Source organism: Saccostrea echinata, unplaced genomic scaffold (assembly GCF_033153115.1).
Source record: "Saccostrea echinata isolate AGI-Se365-2 ecotype Australia unplaced genomic scaffold, CSIRO_AGI_Sech_v1 ptg000015l, whole genome shotgun sequence".
Lineage (NCBI taxonomy): Eukaryota > Metazoa > Mollusca > Bivalvia > Ostreida > Ostreidae > Saccostrea > Saccostrea echinata.
The window spans coordinates 10,971,059-10,992,793 of record NW_026889764.1 but is presented as its reverse complement, the minus strand read 5'-3'; the positions used below and the strand labels follow the sequence as shown (position 1 = coordinate 10,992,793).

The 21,735-nt window shown below is 31.4% G+C and overlaps 1 protein-coding gene across 1 annotated transcript in view; it reads right to left on the bottom strand.

The window, feature by feature from the left end:
- The window catches only part of LOC133187604 (leucine-rich repeat-containing protein 15-like), a 36,401-nt gene extending 14,882 nt beyond the window's left edge, over positions 1 to 21,519 (bottom strand). Inside the window, exons 1-12 of the mRNA XM_061323024.1 lie at positions 21,250 to 21,519; positions 17,590 to 17,661; positions 17,234 to 17,305; positions 12,418 to 12,489; positions 11,297 to 11,368; positions 10,661 to 10,732; positions 7,741 to 7,812; positions 6,107 to 6,172; positions 4,205 to 4,276; positions 3,737 to 3,808; positions 1,429 to 1,500; positions 223 to 294 (exon numbers count right to left, since the gene is read on the bottom strand). Of these exons, the coding sequence (XP_061179008.1) occupies positions 223 to 294; positions 1,429 to 1,500; positions 3,737 to 3,808; positions 4,205 to 4,276; positions 6,107 to 6,172; positions 7,741 to 7,812; positions 10,661 to 10,732; positions 11,297 to 11,368; positions 12,418 to 12,489; positions 17,234 to 17,305; positions 17,590 to 17,661; positions 21,250 to 21,407 (944 nt within the window). The 5' untranslated portion in view covers positions 21,408 to 21,519. The remainder of the gene's footprint in view (positions 1 to 222; positions 295 to 1,428; positions 1,501 to 3,736; positions 3,809 to 4,204; positions 4,277 to 6,106; positions 6,173 to 7,740; positions 7,813 to 10,660; positions 10,733 to 11,296; positions 11,369 to 12,417; positions 12,490 to 17,233; positions 17,306 to 17,589; positions 17,662 to 21,249) is intronic.
- Positions 21,520 to 21,735: the final 216 nt, after the last annotated feature.

The window sequence follows — 21,735 nt, the reverse complement described above, 5'->3', positions numbered from 1 at the left end:
ATATGCCTAAAGGTCTACAAATCAATTGCAAACAATTAAGAGCGGAATAAGAATATTTAACTTTTATTTTGGATCTTAACCTAAATTGAATATATTCGAGAATTTATCTAACGTTACAAGAGATGCATTGATACTATTTTGAATGGTTTTCGAAATTTTATTTATTGAAAATATTTACTGAATCAAAATTACCCGCTGTCAATTAAAATATACCATACTTACATTTTTTCAAGCTTCTTCATACCAGAAGACGCCAGCCATTCTGTCTTTGTAATATTGTTGATGGAAAGATCCCTTCAAATATGGTATAAAAATGATTTATATAAAGTTATCTCTCGAATTCTGAGTGAATGCAACTGTTCTGTATATATATATATGAAATAATTTAATTCTGGTTGTAACGCTGTATTTGATTGGATAAAAAATTTACTTTATGTCGTATAAAATGGGTTGCATACGTCACAATGACTTGCGTCAAAAACGTATCGATCCGCCTGACGTTACATTCAAATTTTGTACAAATTGAAGTCATTTTTAAGGACAATTGTTTTTTTTTCTTACACCGAATGAATGAAAATTAAATTATCAGGAATGAATTTAATAGCAACCCAATTTATACGGTATAAACTGGGTTGGAACACTTTACGCTTTTTTATAAACCGCTTCGCGGTTATATATATATATATATATATATATATATATATATATATATATATATATATATATATATATATATATATATATATATATATATATATATATATATATATATCAATCTAATTAAAATTAGATGTTCAGAATCCGCTGTCGCTTCTCAAACCATTTGGGGTCACGTCAGAGCGACCTTTCGATTACCCAATGAAATCGCCGTCGTCGAAATCTTGGCTTATAGTTCGGATGCGTTTCTTTTTTTTACTGCCAAACCTAAACGCCCGAGAGGTTTCGTAGTAAACAAATATGCATGGTAAAGACCGTGCTATATAAATGTGACGTGCGGGATATATTAATAGTAGTTTGTGCATTTTCGTTTGCGTTATTCAGGTAAGAATGCCAGATTGGCGGACTATACGTTCAATTTATACCAAAATTACTTTAATTCAAGACAGTCTACTGAGCATCATGTAGCCGTGGAACTAATTTTAGAATTGAATACAGAAGGTTGAATCTGATTGGCCAAAATTTTTATGTTTATTCATAATCGAAAGGTCGCTCTGACGTGACCCCGAATGGGATGTTGTTAGATGTTTGAGAAGCGGTAGCGGATTCGGAACATCTAATTTTAAATAGATTGTTTGAGAAGCGGTAGCGGATTCGGAACATCTAATTTTAATTAGATTGTATATATATATATATATATATATATATATATATATATATATATATATATATATATATATATATATATATATATATATATAAAATACTTACAGGGATTCAAGATTTTTGAGATTTGAAAATGCTGTTGTTGCTATCTCCACAATATTGTTGTCAGAAAGTGATCTTGAATAAAAAAAAAAAGTCATGAGTAGAAATCATCCGATTCAACAAAACATAATACAATAATTTGCAGAACCTTTTATCAGCTATGAAGCAATGCTGAATGAATGAGGGGACCGGTGGAGGTTATTTTACAGATTTCAAGCATATATGGAAAACTCAAAATTTTAAGTTATTTCTTTTTTTTTTCAATTGACGATATTAATAGTGAGGAAATATGTAATTTTAATACATACAGCTCAGAAAACTTCCTATCCTAACATGCTTTGTGAACTAATTAAATCCACATTTTGGAAATAAATATATTATAACTAAGCGAAGGCGTAACAAGATAGGGTAAATTTATGGGGTTTTTTTATTCGTGACTGATGATTATGTCGTTTTTAGCCATTGACATGTTTCTTTTTTACCGATTTCCTCATTTTCTATCCTAAAATTCCCTAAATTACTTATATATATATATATATATATATATATATATATATATATATATATATATATATATATATGCTTATGCAGCATACAAAACAATATGCATGTGTTATGTAGCAACAAGCCATAACTCAGAAATCACAAGAGAGTTTCTCAAACGAAATGTAGTTTCTAGCTGTAAGATTTTGTTGTCCTTAAACAATCCTGATTCAACCCCAAATAAAAAACATTGAGGTCAATAAAGAAGACCGGTCCTTACTCAAATCCTGCCAACAACTTATAATCTAAAAGAAATGTGAAAGCACTCTTTAGCAAGAATGGTTCTCAATTCCCAAAAAGTTCTGTTCATAGCATACATACTTGTATTAAGGATGCTATTCGTGCCAAAGAGGAACAATTACGTTCTATAAATATAGGATCTCCCATGATTTGTAGTTGGATATGATTTTTATCCAACGAGTTGCGTGTTTTTTTTATCCCCGAGCCTTGGCGAGGGGATAAAAACACACAACGAGTTGGATAAAAGTCATATCCAACTACAAATCATGGGAGATTCTTTTTATCCCATGTTTAATATTTCACAACCAATGTTTTACACTGTTTTATATAGGACTCCACTTTATTTTACTTCTTCACGCTAACGCTAAAACCATTGTGACGTCACAACTGCACTTAACTGTGGATTATGAAAAAATTATCCAATGAGTCATATCCACGGGATAAAGGGGTAAACATGGGATAAATCAAAATATCATTCATCTTATCTTCTGTTTGACCCTTCGCTCAAAAGCTTTTTTTTCTTTCCTATTCAGTGCTAATAGTTCACAAAAGCAAATTCGGTTAAAATGTTTTTAAGCAGTATAATTCCTTTCATTGCAATAACAGAGAGAGAGAGAGAGGAAATCGTCCAGAAGTGTCTAGATTTATAACTTATGAAATAAAATGTATTTATCACTCGTTGACATGTAAATAAATTTTTTTTCTGTTTCTGATATCTGCGTGACACTTACAACTCTTTTAACTTGACCAGTGCCGAGAATGTTGTCGATAATATATCTTTTATTTTGTTCTCGTACAGATACCTATAAAAACAAATAAACAACTTTCAATTAAACACATAATCACAAACAGTGTATGCTTGGAAAGACCCTCAAAATTTCAATTTTATAACAACAAAAACTTCCAGCTTTTTATATGGAGAACCTTTTTTTAAAGTCCCTATTTTTTAGCTTGTGTTATACCATTATGCTAACCTGAAATGCAAGAACATCATCGAGATTCAATAGCACACACACACACACACACACACACACACACACACACACACACACATATATATATATATATATATATATATATATATATATATATATATATATATATTTCCTTGTGTGGACTCTTTCTGAATTTGCCATACTGGTATTTTATTACACTTTCAACAGTGAAATACTGTTATTTATTTATTTATTTTATAAAAAGTGGTATTCTGTCACAGTGTAAAATAATATCACAGTGATATGCTGTCACAGTGTGAGAGATAATCAGAAGTGCAGTAAAACACTCGATTTTTACTTTTGTTACGTTTGCATAACTCATACTGGTGTATTCAACAGCTTGCTTATAAGGAAGTGCTGGGGAATTTTTAGTTTTCAGTTACTGAATTTCTTTATATCCATTAAAGAAAGTGTTATGGGGTCAAGAATTGGAAAAAGTTCTAACTTTCTTATAACCGTTATTTCCTTATCTCAATAAGTTCCTAAAACGAGTTTTACTGAACTTCATTGATACTGCACTATATAATACTTACAGCTTTTCAAGTTTAACCAAGTCAGAGAATGCCTGCGGCACTATCTTTGTTATCTTGTTTTTGGAGAGACGCCTTGAATTGTAAGAAACTCATTGAAGAAGGAAAATTACACAGACTTAAGCATGCGCCAAAGACATACATTTGAAGATATTTTGGGTTTTATACAACAACAAATTTTAAAAATGACAAATTCATCTTGTAAGAATTCACATGTAAGAAAGAAAGAGATAAAGGAAGACAAATCCATATGCTTACCTGTAGAAAATTTAAAATAGATCAATTTCTTTTTGTATCATAAATATAATATTTGTAAAAGAAATATATATATATATATATATATATATATATATATATATATATATATATATATATATATATATATATATATATATATATATATATATATATATATATATATATAAAATGGCGTATTTTATTATATTATATTTGTGCATATATACAACTTACAATTCCCTTAGACGCTTGAGGTTGGCAAACGTTGTTTGTTCTATTTGTGTTATCTTGTTGTTGGTAAGAAACCTTGATAATTAACAAAATTTATTTTTGAATTGTAAAGGTAAAAATCCTTAAAGTTTTACCTTTACTGAATTACTAATTGAAATTCTCTGATAAACTGAAAAAAGAAGTAATTAACAATAAACAAAATAAAAGAACGAAATGGTTAGGCCAACCTTAAAATAATGTTTGTTTGCCCTCTCCCGACTCGGAATGAAAAAATTGGGTCGGTAAGTAGGAAGTTAAGAATTTTTTTCTCAGAAAATTTCAATTTCAATACTAAATTTTTCAAATCTGTTGTCCAGAATACATATAAAAATAATTGCTTTTAGGAGTTAAAAAAGTTTTCAGTCGGGCTATTTCTAGCCAGTCGGTCGGGAGAGGGCAACCAAACATTTTTTTTACAGATGACCTTACTGATAATGTGCTATATAGAACACTACATTTTTATTTCGTTTTTAGTGGAAAACAAAGATCAGTATAGCAATGATCCACGCTTTTTAATGTCCATATCTGTCTCGTAATGAGGCTTCTTAGATATACCTGCAACCGTTGTTTTAAATTAAACCAAACCTCCAAATGCAGTTTCAAAGAATCTCAAGATAATACATGTACATGTATAGCTATTAACAGTAATACTGTAGAATCATTAGATTTCGTGGTGGCTCAATATTTGTGGAATTCGTGGGTACCTCTCATACTCGAATTAACATCCTCCACGAATTAATATACCGGGATTTCAAAGTCAGGTTTCTTTTTGTAGATATGAGTAAATACACGAAATTACGTTCTCAAGAAAAAATTTAGCAATCCACGAGAATTGACTCCCACAAATTTTGCTGATTCCACTGTAATGTATGTAATTTGTAATTTCGGGTTAGTAAATTTCATATACGACCTTCATTCAAAAATACGTAGACTTTTGCCATAACGTTTTTACTTAACGTAATGAATAAAAAAAATTCAAATATACCACGATAATCAAAGTTATTTGAAATTCAAATCTGCGAAAATTGGGTCACGGAGCACGGTCAAAATTGAGTAAGTCACTAACAAAACACTATATAATGTCTATAGTCATGTGCTACAATATCTCGTTTTACATATCCATAAATTTATGAATATTTATCACATTTCATAAATGCCACCAGAAAAGTAAAAGAGTGGTATTTTAGATGTAAGTTTGAACTATCCCAAACACATCCAGGAAGAAGGTATATTAACCACCTGATCTTCGAACCTGACAAACATTTAAGATCCATTGAAAATATTACCAGAAATTAAGTTACATCTATAAAAACCAATCCAGGCTGAAACACGTCAATTCAGTTACTTTAAATGACAGCAAACGTAGTTTATAGCTTACAAGTGTACATACCTTAACACTGGTTTTCTTGTTGACATGTTAGATTATCTGCTTAAATTCCAAGTTTAATATAACATACATATATTAGGATCTCCCATGATTTGTGGTTGGATATGATTTTTATCCAACGAGTTGTGTGTTTTTTTTATCCCCGAGCCTTGGCGAGGGGACAAAAACACACAACGAGTTGGATTAAAGACATATCCAACCACAAATCATGGGAGATTCTTTTTATCCCATGTTTAATACTTCTCAACCAATGTTTTACACTGTTTTATATAGGACTCCACTTTATTTTACTTCTTCACGCTAACGCATAAACCATTGTGACATCACAACTGCACTTAACTGTGGGATATGAAAAAAATATCCAATGAGTCATATCCACGGGATAAAGGGGTAAACATGGGATAAATTGAAATACAGCAGATTTACTGTTACTTATATACTGTGAAGGTAATTTAATATTTTATGTATTATGTACTTACAATTTCTTTAAACGAACCATGTCAGAAAACGAGGATGTCTGCATTATCTTGTTTCTTGTCAGATAACTACAAAAAACAATTAAAAAATTCAATACGGACAATGTAATTTAGCTGAGAGGTATTGACTAAAAACGTATGAAGCACAAATATTTAAGTAAAACCAGCATTCATTATCAGTGACTCTGACACTCTGAGAAATTAGTCCAGACTCTATTTCTACCTAGTTACTCAACTGTTCTGGCCAAAAAAAAAATTCATCACTGCTCATCGACAAAAAGCGTCTAATACAGGTCTAACTTGCAGCCTTTCAGCAGCAAGTGGCGGCATCCAACCATGATTGAACAAATTCTTGAAGGGATGCACAACAAACAAACAAAACTCTCAACAGGTAAAACTTTTAATTATTTCAAGACTCTAAAATCAACTCTCGGTCGGATCCCGGACATTACAGAAGGTTTTATCTGCTATAGTCTGCCCCATGGTACCAAGGACCTCACTTTCGCATCAGATCTCAGAAGGCCCTCAAACTAGGTTCGATCAATAGATCATTTTATACATCGAGATTTGCTAGGCAAAAGTTGATTTTAAAAAAAATGGGGGTCTTTCTGAGGATACTTTAAAACTGTTGATAATTTGGAGAAAGACCAAAACAGGGGATCCTTATTTTACTACCTAAGGGTTCTACGGGTTTCAAGGTCTTTTCTAAAATCTTACGAGATTTAAGTTATTGAACAGTTACTACCTATTTAAAGCCTTAGGGTTTCAACTTTTGATTTAAGTAAACATGTCCATATCTCTGTTTTGAAATAAAGAATATCACAGAGTCTGATACATCTGTTTCATATTTGGATATTTTACTAGGAAAAGACTTAAATGGTAACCTAACAACAAAGCTTTATAATGAATATGGTGATTTCAATTTTTCAATCGTCAACTTCCTTAACTTATGTAGCAATATACCCTTATCACCTGCATATGGGGTTTTTGTCTCCCAGTTGATTCGATACGCAAGAGCATGCTCTACGTATGAACAATTTCTAAAACGAGGCAACTACTGACAAATAATTTGATGAAACAAGGATATCAACAGTCTCGTTAGAAGTCATCATTTTGCTAGTTTAATGGTCGATATAATGAACTTGTCAGCAAATACAACCTATCATTAAGTCAAATGTTGACTGGCGTTTTTCTTAGTAATTGTTAGGCCATTATTTACAAACTGAATTGTCTACGGATTTTTCCGTTTTCCCGACCATGACAAGGAGCACACGTCGGGTGTGACCGGTCGGCAGAGGATTCTCACTCCTTCACGGCTCCTGATCCCACCTCTGGGGTTCATGTTTGCTCTGCTCCCGATTTGTATTGTCTTAATGAACTCAGAGATTAAATACTGTTCGTTGTCTCCATATTTCATTTTGCAATCAGCAAGCACAGATTATTATCAAAAATCCATAGATGTCACTTGAACAAATCTAAAGCACATAGATTGCATTGGTTAACTTGATAAGAAATGATTGCTATCAGATAATTATTTGTAATAAGATATGAATTCTTATTGAGAAAAAACATCTTTTAATTTGAAACAATTTAGCGAGTAAAAAACAAAATAATGAAATATTCTTAAAAATACTTACAGTTTTTCAAGATTTTTGAGACCAGAGAATGCTCCTGTCGCTATGTGTGTTATCTTATTGTTTGACAAATCTCTATACAAATAACAATAAAGACATTTTAAGGACAGATGATGCAAACTTTAAGCTTTGTTGATAATTCAAACAATTATATTATTTGAATGCATATATTATGTAAGATTTTATAATAATGTCATATGTGCAAAAATTTGTACATGTATAGATTTATATAGAAAATGGCACATATTCTCAAATCCAAACACCAAAGAATACTTAGTAAACAATTTTTAATACTTTGGGAATTTGGTATTTGTGTCATTTCTATTCAAAATCAATCATATATATATATATATATATATATATATATATATATATATATATATATATATATATATATATATATATATATATAGGATCTCCCATGATTTGTAGTTGGATATGATTTTTATCCAACGAGTTGTGTGTTTTTTATGGCGAGATGATAAAAACACACAACGAGTTGGATAAAAGTCATATCCAACTACAAATCATGGGAGATTCTTTTTTTCCCATGTTTAATACTTCACAACCAATGTTTTACATTGTTTTATATAGGACTCCACTTTATTTTACTTCATCGCGCTAACGCAAAAACCATTGTGACGTCACAACTGTGGATTATGAAAAAATTATCCAATGAGTCATATCCACGGGATAAAGGGGTAAACATGGGATATATATATATATATAATTATATACCAACCCATACATCGATTTTTTGTTTGCTTATTTATCCTAAGCGAGGTAATTTCAAAAATTAACACTGATTAAAGATATATAGTTGATAATGGGAATAGCTGATTTGGTAATTATATATACTATATGTACCATATATCAGTGTATGCCAAATCAATATTGAAGCTTATGTAAGTAAGTTATTTCTATACCGTTTAGAAAATTTCATGTTTTATCATTAAACATCAGAAATGAAGCTGGACACTAAAATAAATAATTTGGACGAAAATTTGTAAACTTACATAAAATGTTTTTAACCTTTGCCTTCAGTATTTTATTTGTAAATGCGTCTTAATTGTCTTTAAAAAAAACGGACAGGATTCATGAAATTTATGAAGAAAAAAAACCGTTGGTTTACACTGGTTTATAGTATTACGTACAAGTCATTCTAATTAAGGTACCGATTCTAACCACAAAAAGTATATGTATATAAGGGGAAAATTGCATTCTTGTTAGGTTATTGCCCCTTTGTTCTTTTCACAGAATAATTTTTGTGTGGGTATTTTTAAACAGTTGTCCCATGAAATGCAAGGACGGAGATATGGTCAGAAATACTAGTAATTCGATCTGCGAATTAATACTTTTATTGTCCCCCGCTTTCGCAAAAGCGAGGGAACATTATATCTCATTCGTCTGTCAGTCTGTCTGTCAGTCTGTCCGTCTGTAACAAAAACTTTAACCTTGGTCATACCAATTGTTAATATTGCTGATAAATTTTGATTGAGAGTAGATATAGCAATTACATTTGACATGTGCATTACTTGTTTCAAGACCTTTCCAATTGTATACTCTGTTTTTTTCCTCGTGATCCTGACCTTAATGTTTAACATATGCTCTTTTTTCAAATTAATTTTACATTTGTAATAACATTTGAATAAGAGAAGATAGGGTTTTCATATTTCTACATGTACATTGCCTATGTCAGCACCTTTCAGAAAAGTATATCATTTTTGACTTCATGACCTAGACCTAGAAGTTTGAACTACTTCAAAAATTGACCATAACCTTTACGCTCCATAAGAGACAGAGCTTTCATATTTTTTCACATGTGAATTACTTGTGACAAGACATTTCAGATGCATTACGATATTTGACTTCATGACTTTGATCTTGAAGTTTGAAGTACACTGTAGTTTTAAGAAGCTATAATCTTTGTCATAACTGTTATTAATTCAATAATTTATGTCTTTTTGTATGACGACAAGACACACAAACAAGACAGTTACAATATGCCATAAATAATGGCATCCCATCCACTAAGACACCGAAAGCGAGGGGATTACAATTCTTTGAATTTGCTTGTTACACGTATTTCTTACACTCTTCAAAAATCGTATTACCTTTAATACTTTTATTATCTTTTACACTCTTCAAAAAACATTCTATAATTAATAAATTCATTATCTTTTACAATCTTCAAAAATTATACCACAATTAATACTTTTATAATCTTAAAAATTACACTTTTTCAAAAATCATATAACAATAAATATTTTTTATTGTGAAAAGGGTGAAGATAATGAACAGTGAACAGTGATAGATCTCAAAAATTCTATAAACAGCACAACTCTGTGAAGAGGGCATAAATAACAGACCCCTGGAAAATCCAGAGGTGGGATCACGTGCCTAGGAGGAGTAAGCATCCTCTGTTGACACCCCCGTGAGTCCTATGTATTGATTAGGTAGATGGAACATTCAGTAGTCAAATTCAGTATATATCATAATATTTTTATTACCTATCACACTCTTCAATAATCATACAAAAATTCTTACTTTTAGTTTTACACTCTTCAAAATCACGTCGCATTCAACGACATTAGTTCAATCCTTAGCTTGCCTTTTTGATATTTTTTTCGATTCTTACAAAGAACTTTTGTTTAAAATTGAAAGTGGATTAAATTAAATATGGTGACACCTTGATGTGATTACAGCCAAATGAATGAAAAGTGATAAGAGTTATGGCCATTTAAGCGTGTCAAAAGCAATTCAAAGAAACATCAAGACAGCAATGCCATTTTTTTTCTAATTGCATATACATGTACACCCTTTCGTTTCGGATTTTTTAAGAGAAAGTTTACCTTTAGTGCCGATATGCTTTTATAATATATCAGAAAATGTTCCATTAAACAATATAAATTGTGCTACTTACAGATTTTTGAGATTAACCAGGTCCGAAAACCTTCCCGGAGCTATCTCTGTCAATCTATTTTTTGAAATATACCTAAAAGATCAATGACACACTATATATATATATATATATATATATATATATATATATATATATATATATATATATATTATATATATATATATATATATATATATATATATATATATATATATATATATATATATATATATATATATATATTGCCTATAGCTATACAAAGAGGTAGCATTTGTAGAAAACACACTGTGTAATTTGTAGAAAACACACTGTGCCTATAGTTATACAAAGAGGCACCTTTGTGTTTAAAATCATTGTATTCAAATGCTAAAACCAAAACAAAAAATAAAAACAATGTTAGCATTTTTTCATGAAATCATCCTTACACATAATAAGGTTTGTGTAGCAATATAAAGCTTATCATTACGATTATTGCTATAAAAATACAAATACCAACTATAAATCAACCAAACTGGCTTTGCCTCAAAAGGGCATAATATGCAATAACTAAAATTGAGAAATAATTGTTATGAACACAATTTTGTTTCCAGATTTTTTAAAAATTATTATTATTATTCATGTTTGTGACCATAAAATATTTCATTATGCTATACATACAGATCTTCTAGATTTTTCATGGAGGAAAAAGCTGTGGGCGATATCTCTGAGATGTCATTGATGACCAAACTCCTGTATAGAGAGTCAATACATATAATTAAAAAAAAAACACATATACAAATGCACCTGGACTGAGATAGGTTATCTATTTAAAAACAGAAACGGACAAGAAAGTAGAATCTTAACACAGTATTTTAGATAGTTGTCAGTAACAGTTAAGTATTTTTCGTGCTTCTGGATCCTACATGTAGATGATCTTGCTATGATGCAGAATGTAAACAGATTCTATTGAAAGTTCCTTATAGGCATAATTCAATTCAAAATCTGAACTAATTTTAATTTCATTTACTCACTATATTATTTTTTTCTAAAGGGAGATAATTATTTTTTTATTTATTCAGACAATTTAGTAAGACACACATAAAAATGAGAGTTTGCACAAGTTTAATGTTATACATATAACATGATAGTTATATGCAGAAATATATCGTAAAATGGAAAGTTACTAATGTTAAAGGGACCTGGACACAGTTGCATTGTTTACATTTTAAATTTCTACGTTTATTAAAAAAATATTCATTTTAATGAATTGAAATTACATGAACATTCTTAGATTTCAATGACAACGACATTCTTCTTTGTCTATGTTTGTAAACAGGGCACGAGCTCTGTTTTTGTATATGTTTACGTTTTACCAATTCATTCACTCAGCAAACTTCACTTAGCACGGACTGACAATACTGGTGAGTTGATTTTGCTTTCCCAGATTTCTACTCTGTTCTGGATTATAGTTTTAATATTCATTAATATCAACAAAATGTCTACTTTTTAAGTATTAAAGAAAAGGTTTACTTTGTGAAAGTTCCAGGATATGTGTCAATCAAACGCTTCCCGAAATTCGTAATTTGGATAATCTCCAGATAAAATAAGTTTATAAACGCGCTTTTATTTCATTTCAGCGTGAAATGCTCTATTAAAATAGGAGTCATTATATTATACTGAATATTTTAGAAAATATTATCTTCAAATCTGTGTCCAAGACCCTTTAAAAATATCGCCTTTCAAACATTTACAACAGTAAAATTCTCTACACCTTAAAAAACTCCCTTTCCTTCACTTACAGGTACGTTAAATTTTCCAGGGTGGAGAAGGCTCTCTCTGGTAGCAGTGAGATCTTATTGTTATGCAAACTCCTAAGCAAATATTAAGGTATATATATTTAATATATGTATGAAATAATGATGATACATTTAAAAACTATGAAAAGATGAAAAGATAGAGTTATGGAGAGCAACAAATATTACAATATATATATTTAATATATGTTTGAAATAATGATGATACATTTAAAAACTATGAAAACGTAGATTAATGGAGATCAGCAAAAGAAGTTTATATTTCTGTAGGTATCTAATCAAATAATTAAAATGATCTTCTTTTTTAAAATGTGCGCTTCACATCGATCGAACTTTATTCATGAATATTCAAGCATAGTTGTTAATTCAGGGTCTCCTTTTTGGAATACAGGGTCTCGCTATCTATAAAATTCACTTTTCCAAATTAATTTCCATTATTTCTGAGCTTTTCTCAGGCAAATAGTTAATTAAATCATAATATTTCTAAATGTTCCTAATCGAACACGTAAGCAAGTTGTATTCATCTGTGGTGAGCCTCCGTTTTTCACCGGGTATCGGTACATTAAAACCCTTTCCTTGACCTTTAAAACTGTACTCAGACCTAGGCACAACAGTCCTGAGAGAAGGACGTGTTCTTCGTTCTCTGATTTCTGTTGTTATAGATATGATAGACAAGTGAGGGTATTTCAACCAAACTTTTATATAATATTTATACGTATGATCCCGCTTCTCTGAGGTAACTAATGTTTGTTTTTATATTACATTGTATATTGATAATGTATCTTAAAACACCCAGTTACGGAATTTCTGAAACTCTGCAACGTAAACTTCTTCGCCATTCGACATTTTTAACTAGAGTTAAGCAATTTTGTATATGGCTTAATTGTCTTCTTGTTATTCGTCAAAACCCTTTGTATGGTAAAGAAAGCACAACTATTTCAAGTACGCTTATTGAAAAATATTACTCTACAACTGCCAAATATGAACTATGAATAATTCAGATGAAAACAAGATTAAAATTAAAGGGCAAAAGGTATTAGATTTTTGTCATCCGTATGCTTTCTAAGAGAAATAGAATTTTGCAAATGACATAAATGTAGATGAAATGTATGGATAACGAACAGCATTCAAGCTCAGAAGTCCATTAAACAATACAAATTTTGGAGCAGAGCAAACACGGACCTCTAAAACATCAGAGGTGGGATCAGGTGCCATGGAGGAGTGAGCATCCCCTGCCGACCGGCCACAGCCGCCGTGTGCTCCTTGTCATGATCGGTAAATAACGGAAAAATCCGTCGACAATTCAGTGTGTAAATAATGGCCTAACAATTAGTATGAAAAACGTCAGTCAGCATTTGACTTAATGATAAATTGTATTTGCTGACAAGGTCATTGTAGCGACCATATAACTTACGAAATGACGACTTTAAACGAACTGATACTCTTGTTTCATCAATTTGTTTGTCAATAACTAACCTCGTTTTAGAAATTGTTCATACGTAGAGCATGTTCTTGCGTATCGAATCAACTGAGAGATATAAACCCCGTATGCAGATGATGAAGGTTTATTGCTGCATAAGTAAGGGAAGTGGACGATTGAAAAGTTGAAGTCATCACGTTTATCATAAAGCTTGGTTGTTAGATTACCATTAACGTCCTTTTGTAGTAAAATATCCAAATATGAAACAACTAGATGTGTCAAACTCTGCGGTACCTTTTATTTCAAGCTCACTGAGATATATCGTATCGATATAAGAATGGAAATAACCATTGTTAATTGACAAAACGTCGTCGATATATCTAAATGTCGAGTTGAAGGCCACAGCAAGTGATTTCTTCTTTTCATGTATAAGATTTTGAAAAAAAATCTGCTTCATATGAATACAAAAATAGGTCTGCTAATAACGGGGTGCAATTGGTACCCATGGTAATTCCAATAGATTGTTGGAAGACCCGGTCTCCAAAAACCACACAGAGATTGTCAATCAGAAACTCAAGCATCTTTTTAATATCAATTTCAGAGTACTTCTGTGTACAATGAGAACGTTTTTCAACAAAACAATTTTGCAACTGACGAATGACAAGGTAAGTAAATTTACGAGTTCCATTTTTACTGAAAAAGTATTTGTCAATGATATTAAAAAGCCTGGACTTTAATTTATCGTGGGAATGGTTGTATATAAAGTTGAAAAGTCGTAAGTTTTTATGTTGTTGATTTTGGTAAAATTTTGTGATTCCAAATTTTCCAAAAGTTTCTTGGAATTTTTAAGTATCCACATCTGATTTACACCACTTCTCGAATATATTGTTGCACAGTACTCCAGAAGTTTCCCCTTTACTACTGCTAATAATTTTGGTGAGGAGTTTAGAAGAGGCTTGGTAGAACATTTACTGGAACCCGCTATGTATCTTTGTTTGTAAGGGTTTTTATGAAGTTTCGGAATCCAATATAGATATGGTAATTCAAATTCATGTTGGTTGTTGGGAATATTAAAAATATTCAAAACTGACATATGATTTTGAAGAATTTCCTCCATAGAAAGGGAGCTATGGGTATAAGTCGGATTACCACTTGTTGAATTAAATCCCATTTCCTCTAAAATACAATTTAAATAATGGGCCTTACAAACAATGACAATGTTGTTACCCGCTTTGCTGCATATAATTAGATGCTACATGTAGGAGCAAATTAATTGCTGTGCGACACACTTATGACACAAGGTCAATGAACTGTTATATAAAATATAAACTAATTTCTTCTGTGACCATCTACCAACATTCTTTATTAGAAAAGGTATACATATATATAATACAAAACCATTCTTTAAAAAACATAACATATTATCTTCATTTTCTTGAAAATGTTGGAAGTTGTTTGTGTAAATAAAACATACTTACAGCATTTTAAGATTGATGAGACCAGCAAATGCTGAGTGTGATATCTGATTTATCTTGTTATTCGACAAACTCCTTAGTGTGATAAAGAAAGCAAAACATCACTCTACTACAGCAAAATATGATTGAAAATGTAAATAATATTAAATTTACGACAGTATTTTAAATTGGATGAAATAATCAGATTATAATAAATATATCATGTAGAATTGAAGCAAATGAACTTAAGTCATTTTATAAAGTTTAGAAATACAAAAGCAAAAAAGAAATCTAAAAATTAAATTTCAAATATAATTGCTCAAATATATAATGCCGTGTCCTTCAATACTTACAGCATCTTCAGATTTACTAGGTCAGAGAACCTGATGGAGCTATCTGTGTTAACACATTCCACGAAATATCTCTGAAGAGATCAATGAAATACTTCAACTTCAACCCATCATTATATTTTACATTTTCAAAAGTGAATCACTGTAATAAATCCGTTGGATTTTCAATTTTTAAACAGAAGCAGGTTACTGACAAATGATTTGATGTTACATGGATGCCATCAGCCTCGTTTAAGATCAGGGGCCCATTTTACAAAAGAAATTATGACTAAGACCAAAAAATTTAGTTGAATGTAAAATTTTGTAAAAGTGATGATTCTGTTTGAAATTGCTAGCATAAAAATATACTGTTAGGTTCTTTTTAAAAAGATTATAACTGTTTTCAAATAAATGTAAAATAGGAAGTAATAAGCAGAATTAAATTTTGGTCCTAGTCGTAAGTTCTTTTGTAAAACGGGCCCCAGCATCTCAAAAGTTTTATGACCGTTGAAATGACCTTGCTTGCAAATACAACGTATCCTTGGGTCACATGTGTTTCATTCCAATTATTAAGCCATTATTTTATATATATATATATATATATATATATAATTATATATCAAGTTTAACTACGGATTATTCCGTCACTGATAAATACATAAGGTTCAATGCGGGTGTGACCGGTCCACAAGGGATGCTTACTCCTCAAAGGCACCTGTTCCCACTTCTGGAATTTCCAGGGGTCCGTCCGTGTTTTATGCCCTGTTCACAGATTTGTATAGTTTCTAGATTTATGAGATACGTCACTATTCGCTATTTTACCTTTGTCATTTAATTTTTTTTCAGCAAATAAGGCAAATAAAAAATATGTACTTAGAAATATGATATGTTCTTATCTTCAAAACCAGGGGTGGTAAATACCAGAATTACATTATGACAACACTTTCTTATTTTAATTCTTTGCTTAATTCTGTTCATCAGAAAAACTCAGATATAAAATTCCTAATTAAGATATTGTTTTTAAACTTTAGACATTTTTACCGCTCTTTTATTTGAAACCGTAACAAAAAACTTTTATATTTAAATTTTCATTACTGCATAAATGAATTACATATGAACAAAGTATTCTATATATATGATAATTTTACATACACAAACAAAATGATCACAGCAATGGAAAGCTGATTGCATTCTTCTGTTACTTAACTTTAATGAAATGTGGAGATAATGAACAGTAATCACGCTCAGAAGTCCAAATAAACCATAAAATTGAAAGCAGCGCAAACACGGACCTCTGAAAACATCAGAGGTGGGATCAGGTGCCATGGAGGAGGAAGGTCTTAATTCCGTCAAAAATCATTGAAGCGGAACGAAAATCAAACTTGATCTGTAAATCATCAAGATACACTCACATACCAAAAATCAGCTCAATATCTGCAACCGTTTAGAAAAAAATGTGCGGAAAACCAAGTGGGACAGACTGACAGACAGACAGAGGGACAGACAGCCAGCCAGACGGACAGACAGACCGACGGACAGACTCAGAGGAAACATATAGTCTCCTCCGGTTTCACCGGTAGGGGACTAAAAATACTTACAAGTATTTTAGATTAGTCAAGCCGTAAAATGTTGTCGGTGATATCTCTGTGATCTTATTGTAATCCAATTCCCTGTTTAAGAAACATTATTCTTTCTTTGAAATAGTACTAATAATATACCAATAGGATAAGGAATATATATGTACACTGAGTTGGCCAAACTCAAATAATAGACAATTTCTCCCCCAATTTAGCATATGGCCTGAATGAAACTATACACGCATCTAATCTTACGAAACATTTAATACGAAATGATCGTTTACTGATTTAAAATAAAGAAAACCTCCCATTTCAAGCCTTTGAAAGGTCATTTTCTCTCAAGATTGTGCTCCTAAAACCCCATTGTTTGTACTTACAACCACACTAGATTTTCCAGGGTAGAGAAGGCCATCGCTGGTATCCACGAGATGTTATTATGCTCCAAACCACTAAAAAACGTCATACATGTAATATATTTTATTTGAATTCATCCTTATACATATACATTTAAGGTCAAAGTTTAATATTTACATTTGCAAATGCTTTCCTTTATTTCAGAAATAAGGTGTTTTAAAATGATACCTTATTACTTATATTTACAACCGTGACTTATTTATATTTTATACTTGCCTGATTATAATCTTTAACGCGTGAAATGTTTTATTTTTCAAACTCAACGGTACTTGTTTGATCCATTGATTGCGCGTCGACCCTTTATGACGTCACTGAGAAATTACGTCGAACGTTTATGACGTGAGGAACCCGTGTTTATTTCAGAAATAAGATATCATTTTTAGAGTTTCATTTGAGTATGACATGAAGTCGGTCACGTGATCAAATCCTCTAACGCCCGAAGGGCGTAATAGTAGATTTGATCACGTACCGACTTCATGTCATAACCCAATGAAACTCTAAAAAATGATATTTTATTTCCTATATTTATATTTTACTTTTTTAATTCGCTTTACAAAGAAATATAGGCACTATTTAGACTTAGCTATGGAAATGCATCATGTGACGTCACAATCGGAACTTTCCAAATGTTTCCAAACGCAAGAAAGTCTGATTATGTGAGTGACCAACTGCATGACATTAAAAATTGAATTTCAGTTTAGTTAGTATTGTTATATAAGGAAAGATATTGGCAAATGTAAATATACGGATATAGATACGCATTACTTTTAAACGTTCGACGTTAGATTTAAATTTTGTACGATTTGAAGTAATTTTTTAATCGCAATAATCTTTTTTCTTACACCAAATGAATGAAAATTAAATTATAAGGAATGAAATATTAGCTACCCAATTTATACGGTATAAAGTGGGTTGGAACAGTTTACGCTTTTTTATAAACCGCCTCGCGGTTTATAAAGCGTAAACTGCCCCAACCCACTTTATACCGTATAAATTGGGTAGCTATTAAATTCATTCCTTAAATAAAAGAAAAAATTTGCAAATGTAAATATATAACACTATTGAAAGACATGTGTATCTATATCCGTATAAACACGGGTCCCTAATGTCATAAACGTTCGACGTAATTTCTCAGTGACGTCATAAAGAATCGACGCGCAATCAATGGATTAAACACGTGCCTTTGAGTTTGAAAAATAAAACACTTCACACGTTAAAAATTATAATCAGGCAAATATAAAATATAAAATAATTCACAAATGTAAATATAAGTAATAAGGTATCATTTGTAAACATCTATCGAGATATAAATAGGGGTTGGTACGAGATCATACTTCGGGCTTTATGGAATTTGATCTCGTGACCAACCCGTATTTATATCCCGATAAGATGTTTAAAAATGATACCTTATTTCTTAAATAAAGACTTATAAATGAAGAATACATTTCATCAATTCTAATTGATCTTGTATCAAAATGCATCAAAATGTTTAAAAAACCCAACATTTTCTTTGCGACACAATACACATGTGACGTGAGAACAATTAACATCTGTAAGAAATATGACTGTATATTTTTTTTAAACTAAAAAGTACGGGTCATCCAAACTGGAAACACCAAGGACTCATGACCATGAATCAAGACAAATAGGAATCTGCGCATCGCATTTGCGAGAACAGCTATTGAGATCTAGCTGAGAGGTAGTAACCACACTTTTCATCTCTAATGAAAACAGTCAGAGTTTTATTTCAAGGGCAACGATGATCTTGACCTTTTAAAATGACATTTATGTTGGATCAATTATTACACGTAGGACCTTCACAGGTTCGAATTCGTGTCAAATGGATGCAATGAGCAGAGAAAGCACACCAGAATAAAAAGACGATAATTTGAGAAGACCATATGACTTTATTACACTAAAATAAATTGATAAATTTTAAGAAGCTTTTTGACTGTATAGCAAACGAGATGACCACAATTTTTCCATCCTCAAATTTTCTTATTTATGTAGTAATATTCCACTATCACCTGCATATGGTGTTTATGTCCCCCAGTTTATTCAAAACTCAAGTGCATGCTCTGAGTAAGATCAATTCTCAATAACTGATGCAGGCTACTGACAAATAAGTTGATGTTTAAGTTGACGTTAAAATCAGCATTTCGTAAATTCTTTATAATGAACTTGTTAGGAAATACAACCTACCTTGGGTCGTAGTTTGGCTGGCGTGTTTCATACATTAGGCCTTTGTTTTTATACTATATTTGACTACGGATTATTCGGTCATCTTGATCAATACAGGGCGGATGTTTACTCCCCATAGGCACCTGATCCCTCTGGTATTTCAAAGGGGTCAATGTTTTTCTTCCCTGTTCACAAATTTGTATTGTTTGTAGTTTGTTTTTTAGATCGATCACTGTTATCATCACCTATTTCACTCTCTAAAATGCGTAATAGCAAGTCCTCATTATTACAGGCCCGTAGAACGCGGGGGGAGGGGGACTAGCTTTTTCTGAGTATAGTATTTTGCTATGTTAAATTTTCCTTTAGATGCTGTTTCCCCCAGCCCCACTTTTTGTTGCTCTAAGGTCGAGCACAAACAAATTCCAGGATTTGGTCAGTTAATTAGTTTTTTCCCTATTTTTTCTTTCTTTCATTTTCGGGAAGTTCCCCCCCGCCCCCCCCCCCCCCCCCCATCATTTTGAAACCGTTGCTACGGGCGTGCAATACATTTTGATCTTAGTTCCTACAGCACGGATATAAAGAGAGAGACTTTCAGATAAACGAATATATTTATATACAACTTCATATAGAATGTTCCAGGACCAAGTTTATCATTATTTTACAGTGCCGCATAGTTAGATAGACATGCAGAGCTTTTTAAAATTACGTTTACTTTGCCTCCGATGCACAGGCACTTATTTCTGTAATAAATTCTTGACCCATAGTATAATAATAATAATTATTATATAATTATTATTATACTATGGGTCTAAAATTTATTACAGAAACAAGTGCCTGTGCTCCGATGTTCTGAAATATGAAAATCAATGTCCTTTCATTGTTTTGAAAAAAAGTGAATGAAATTATCTTGGCACTAACAGTATATGAAATTATCTTATTTTCACATTCAGTAACAAAAATGAAATTATCTTATTTTCACATTCTGTAACAAAAGCACGATATCGTGGTTGCTTCACCTGTCCACTACTAAAATTGATGATCAATCAAAGTTTGTACAAAAAATGTTTTTCCAGTTCAGGTAAAATTTTGAGCAAATTTATGAACAGATGAAGTAGCTAATTCACATCGGCTATTTATGTCTCAAGCCATGATTTTGGATTTTCTGTTAAAATGTATGTAATTGTCAATAGAGTTTTAATTAGGTGTTGAAATATTTACATTAACCACTTATGATATAAAAATGCTCCTTGTTTTTGCTGCGTTAGAGGACTGCAGGAGCCTGTCTCTGGTCATTGTTTCATTTTACGTCTGTCAGTAATAGTCATACTACTGAGGATCTTAATTAAAAGAAAGATTGAAATAATACGTTTCAATGGAAAAAAAACCCCACAATTTCAAACTCGGTCTCTGGAAATAAAAATTAAAAGCTGTTTAGTACTTACAAAGATGTTGTGTTGATAGGGACATCTGGAATGCTGGTGAAGCCTTTGTAGCTGCAATCTATCTCTGGTCTTATGTGGCACACACATATATCGCACACATCTTCTGATGCTACAGGGACCAAAATCACATAAAACAGGAAATCTTTAAGATTCAACATTGTTTAAATCAACTTCCGATTTATCTTAAATTCCACATGTACAACTACGTCAAACACATTTGTTATGTTTTTTTTCACATAAGTCTACAGCATCAGCGATACTGAACATTGTATTTAGCGTAAACAATTGCAGCGAATTAAGTCACCAGTGTTTCAGATATATTGTACTTCATTATGTTTTGTGTGCTACGAAGTAAACAAAATACTTCGTCGTATGCATTTCACCATATATTTGCTGCGCTACATGTCCAAAAAGTAGTTCACATCTATGCCAAGGTCGGAAAGCTTCTTAAACATGTAAAAAGAAATGGTTTATGTATGTTAGGGT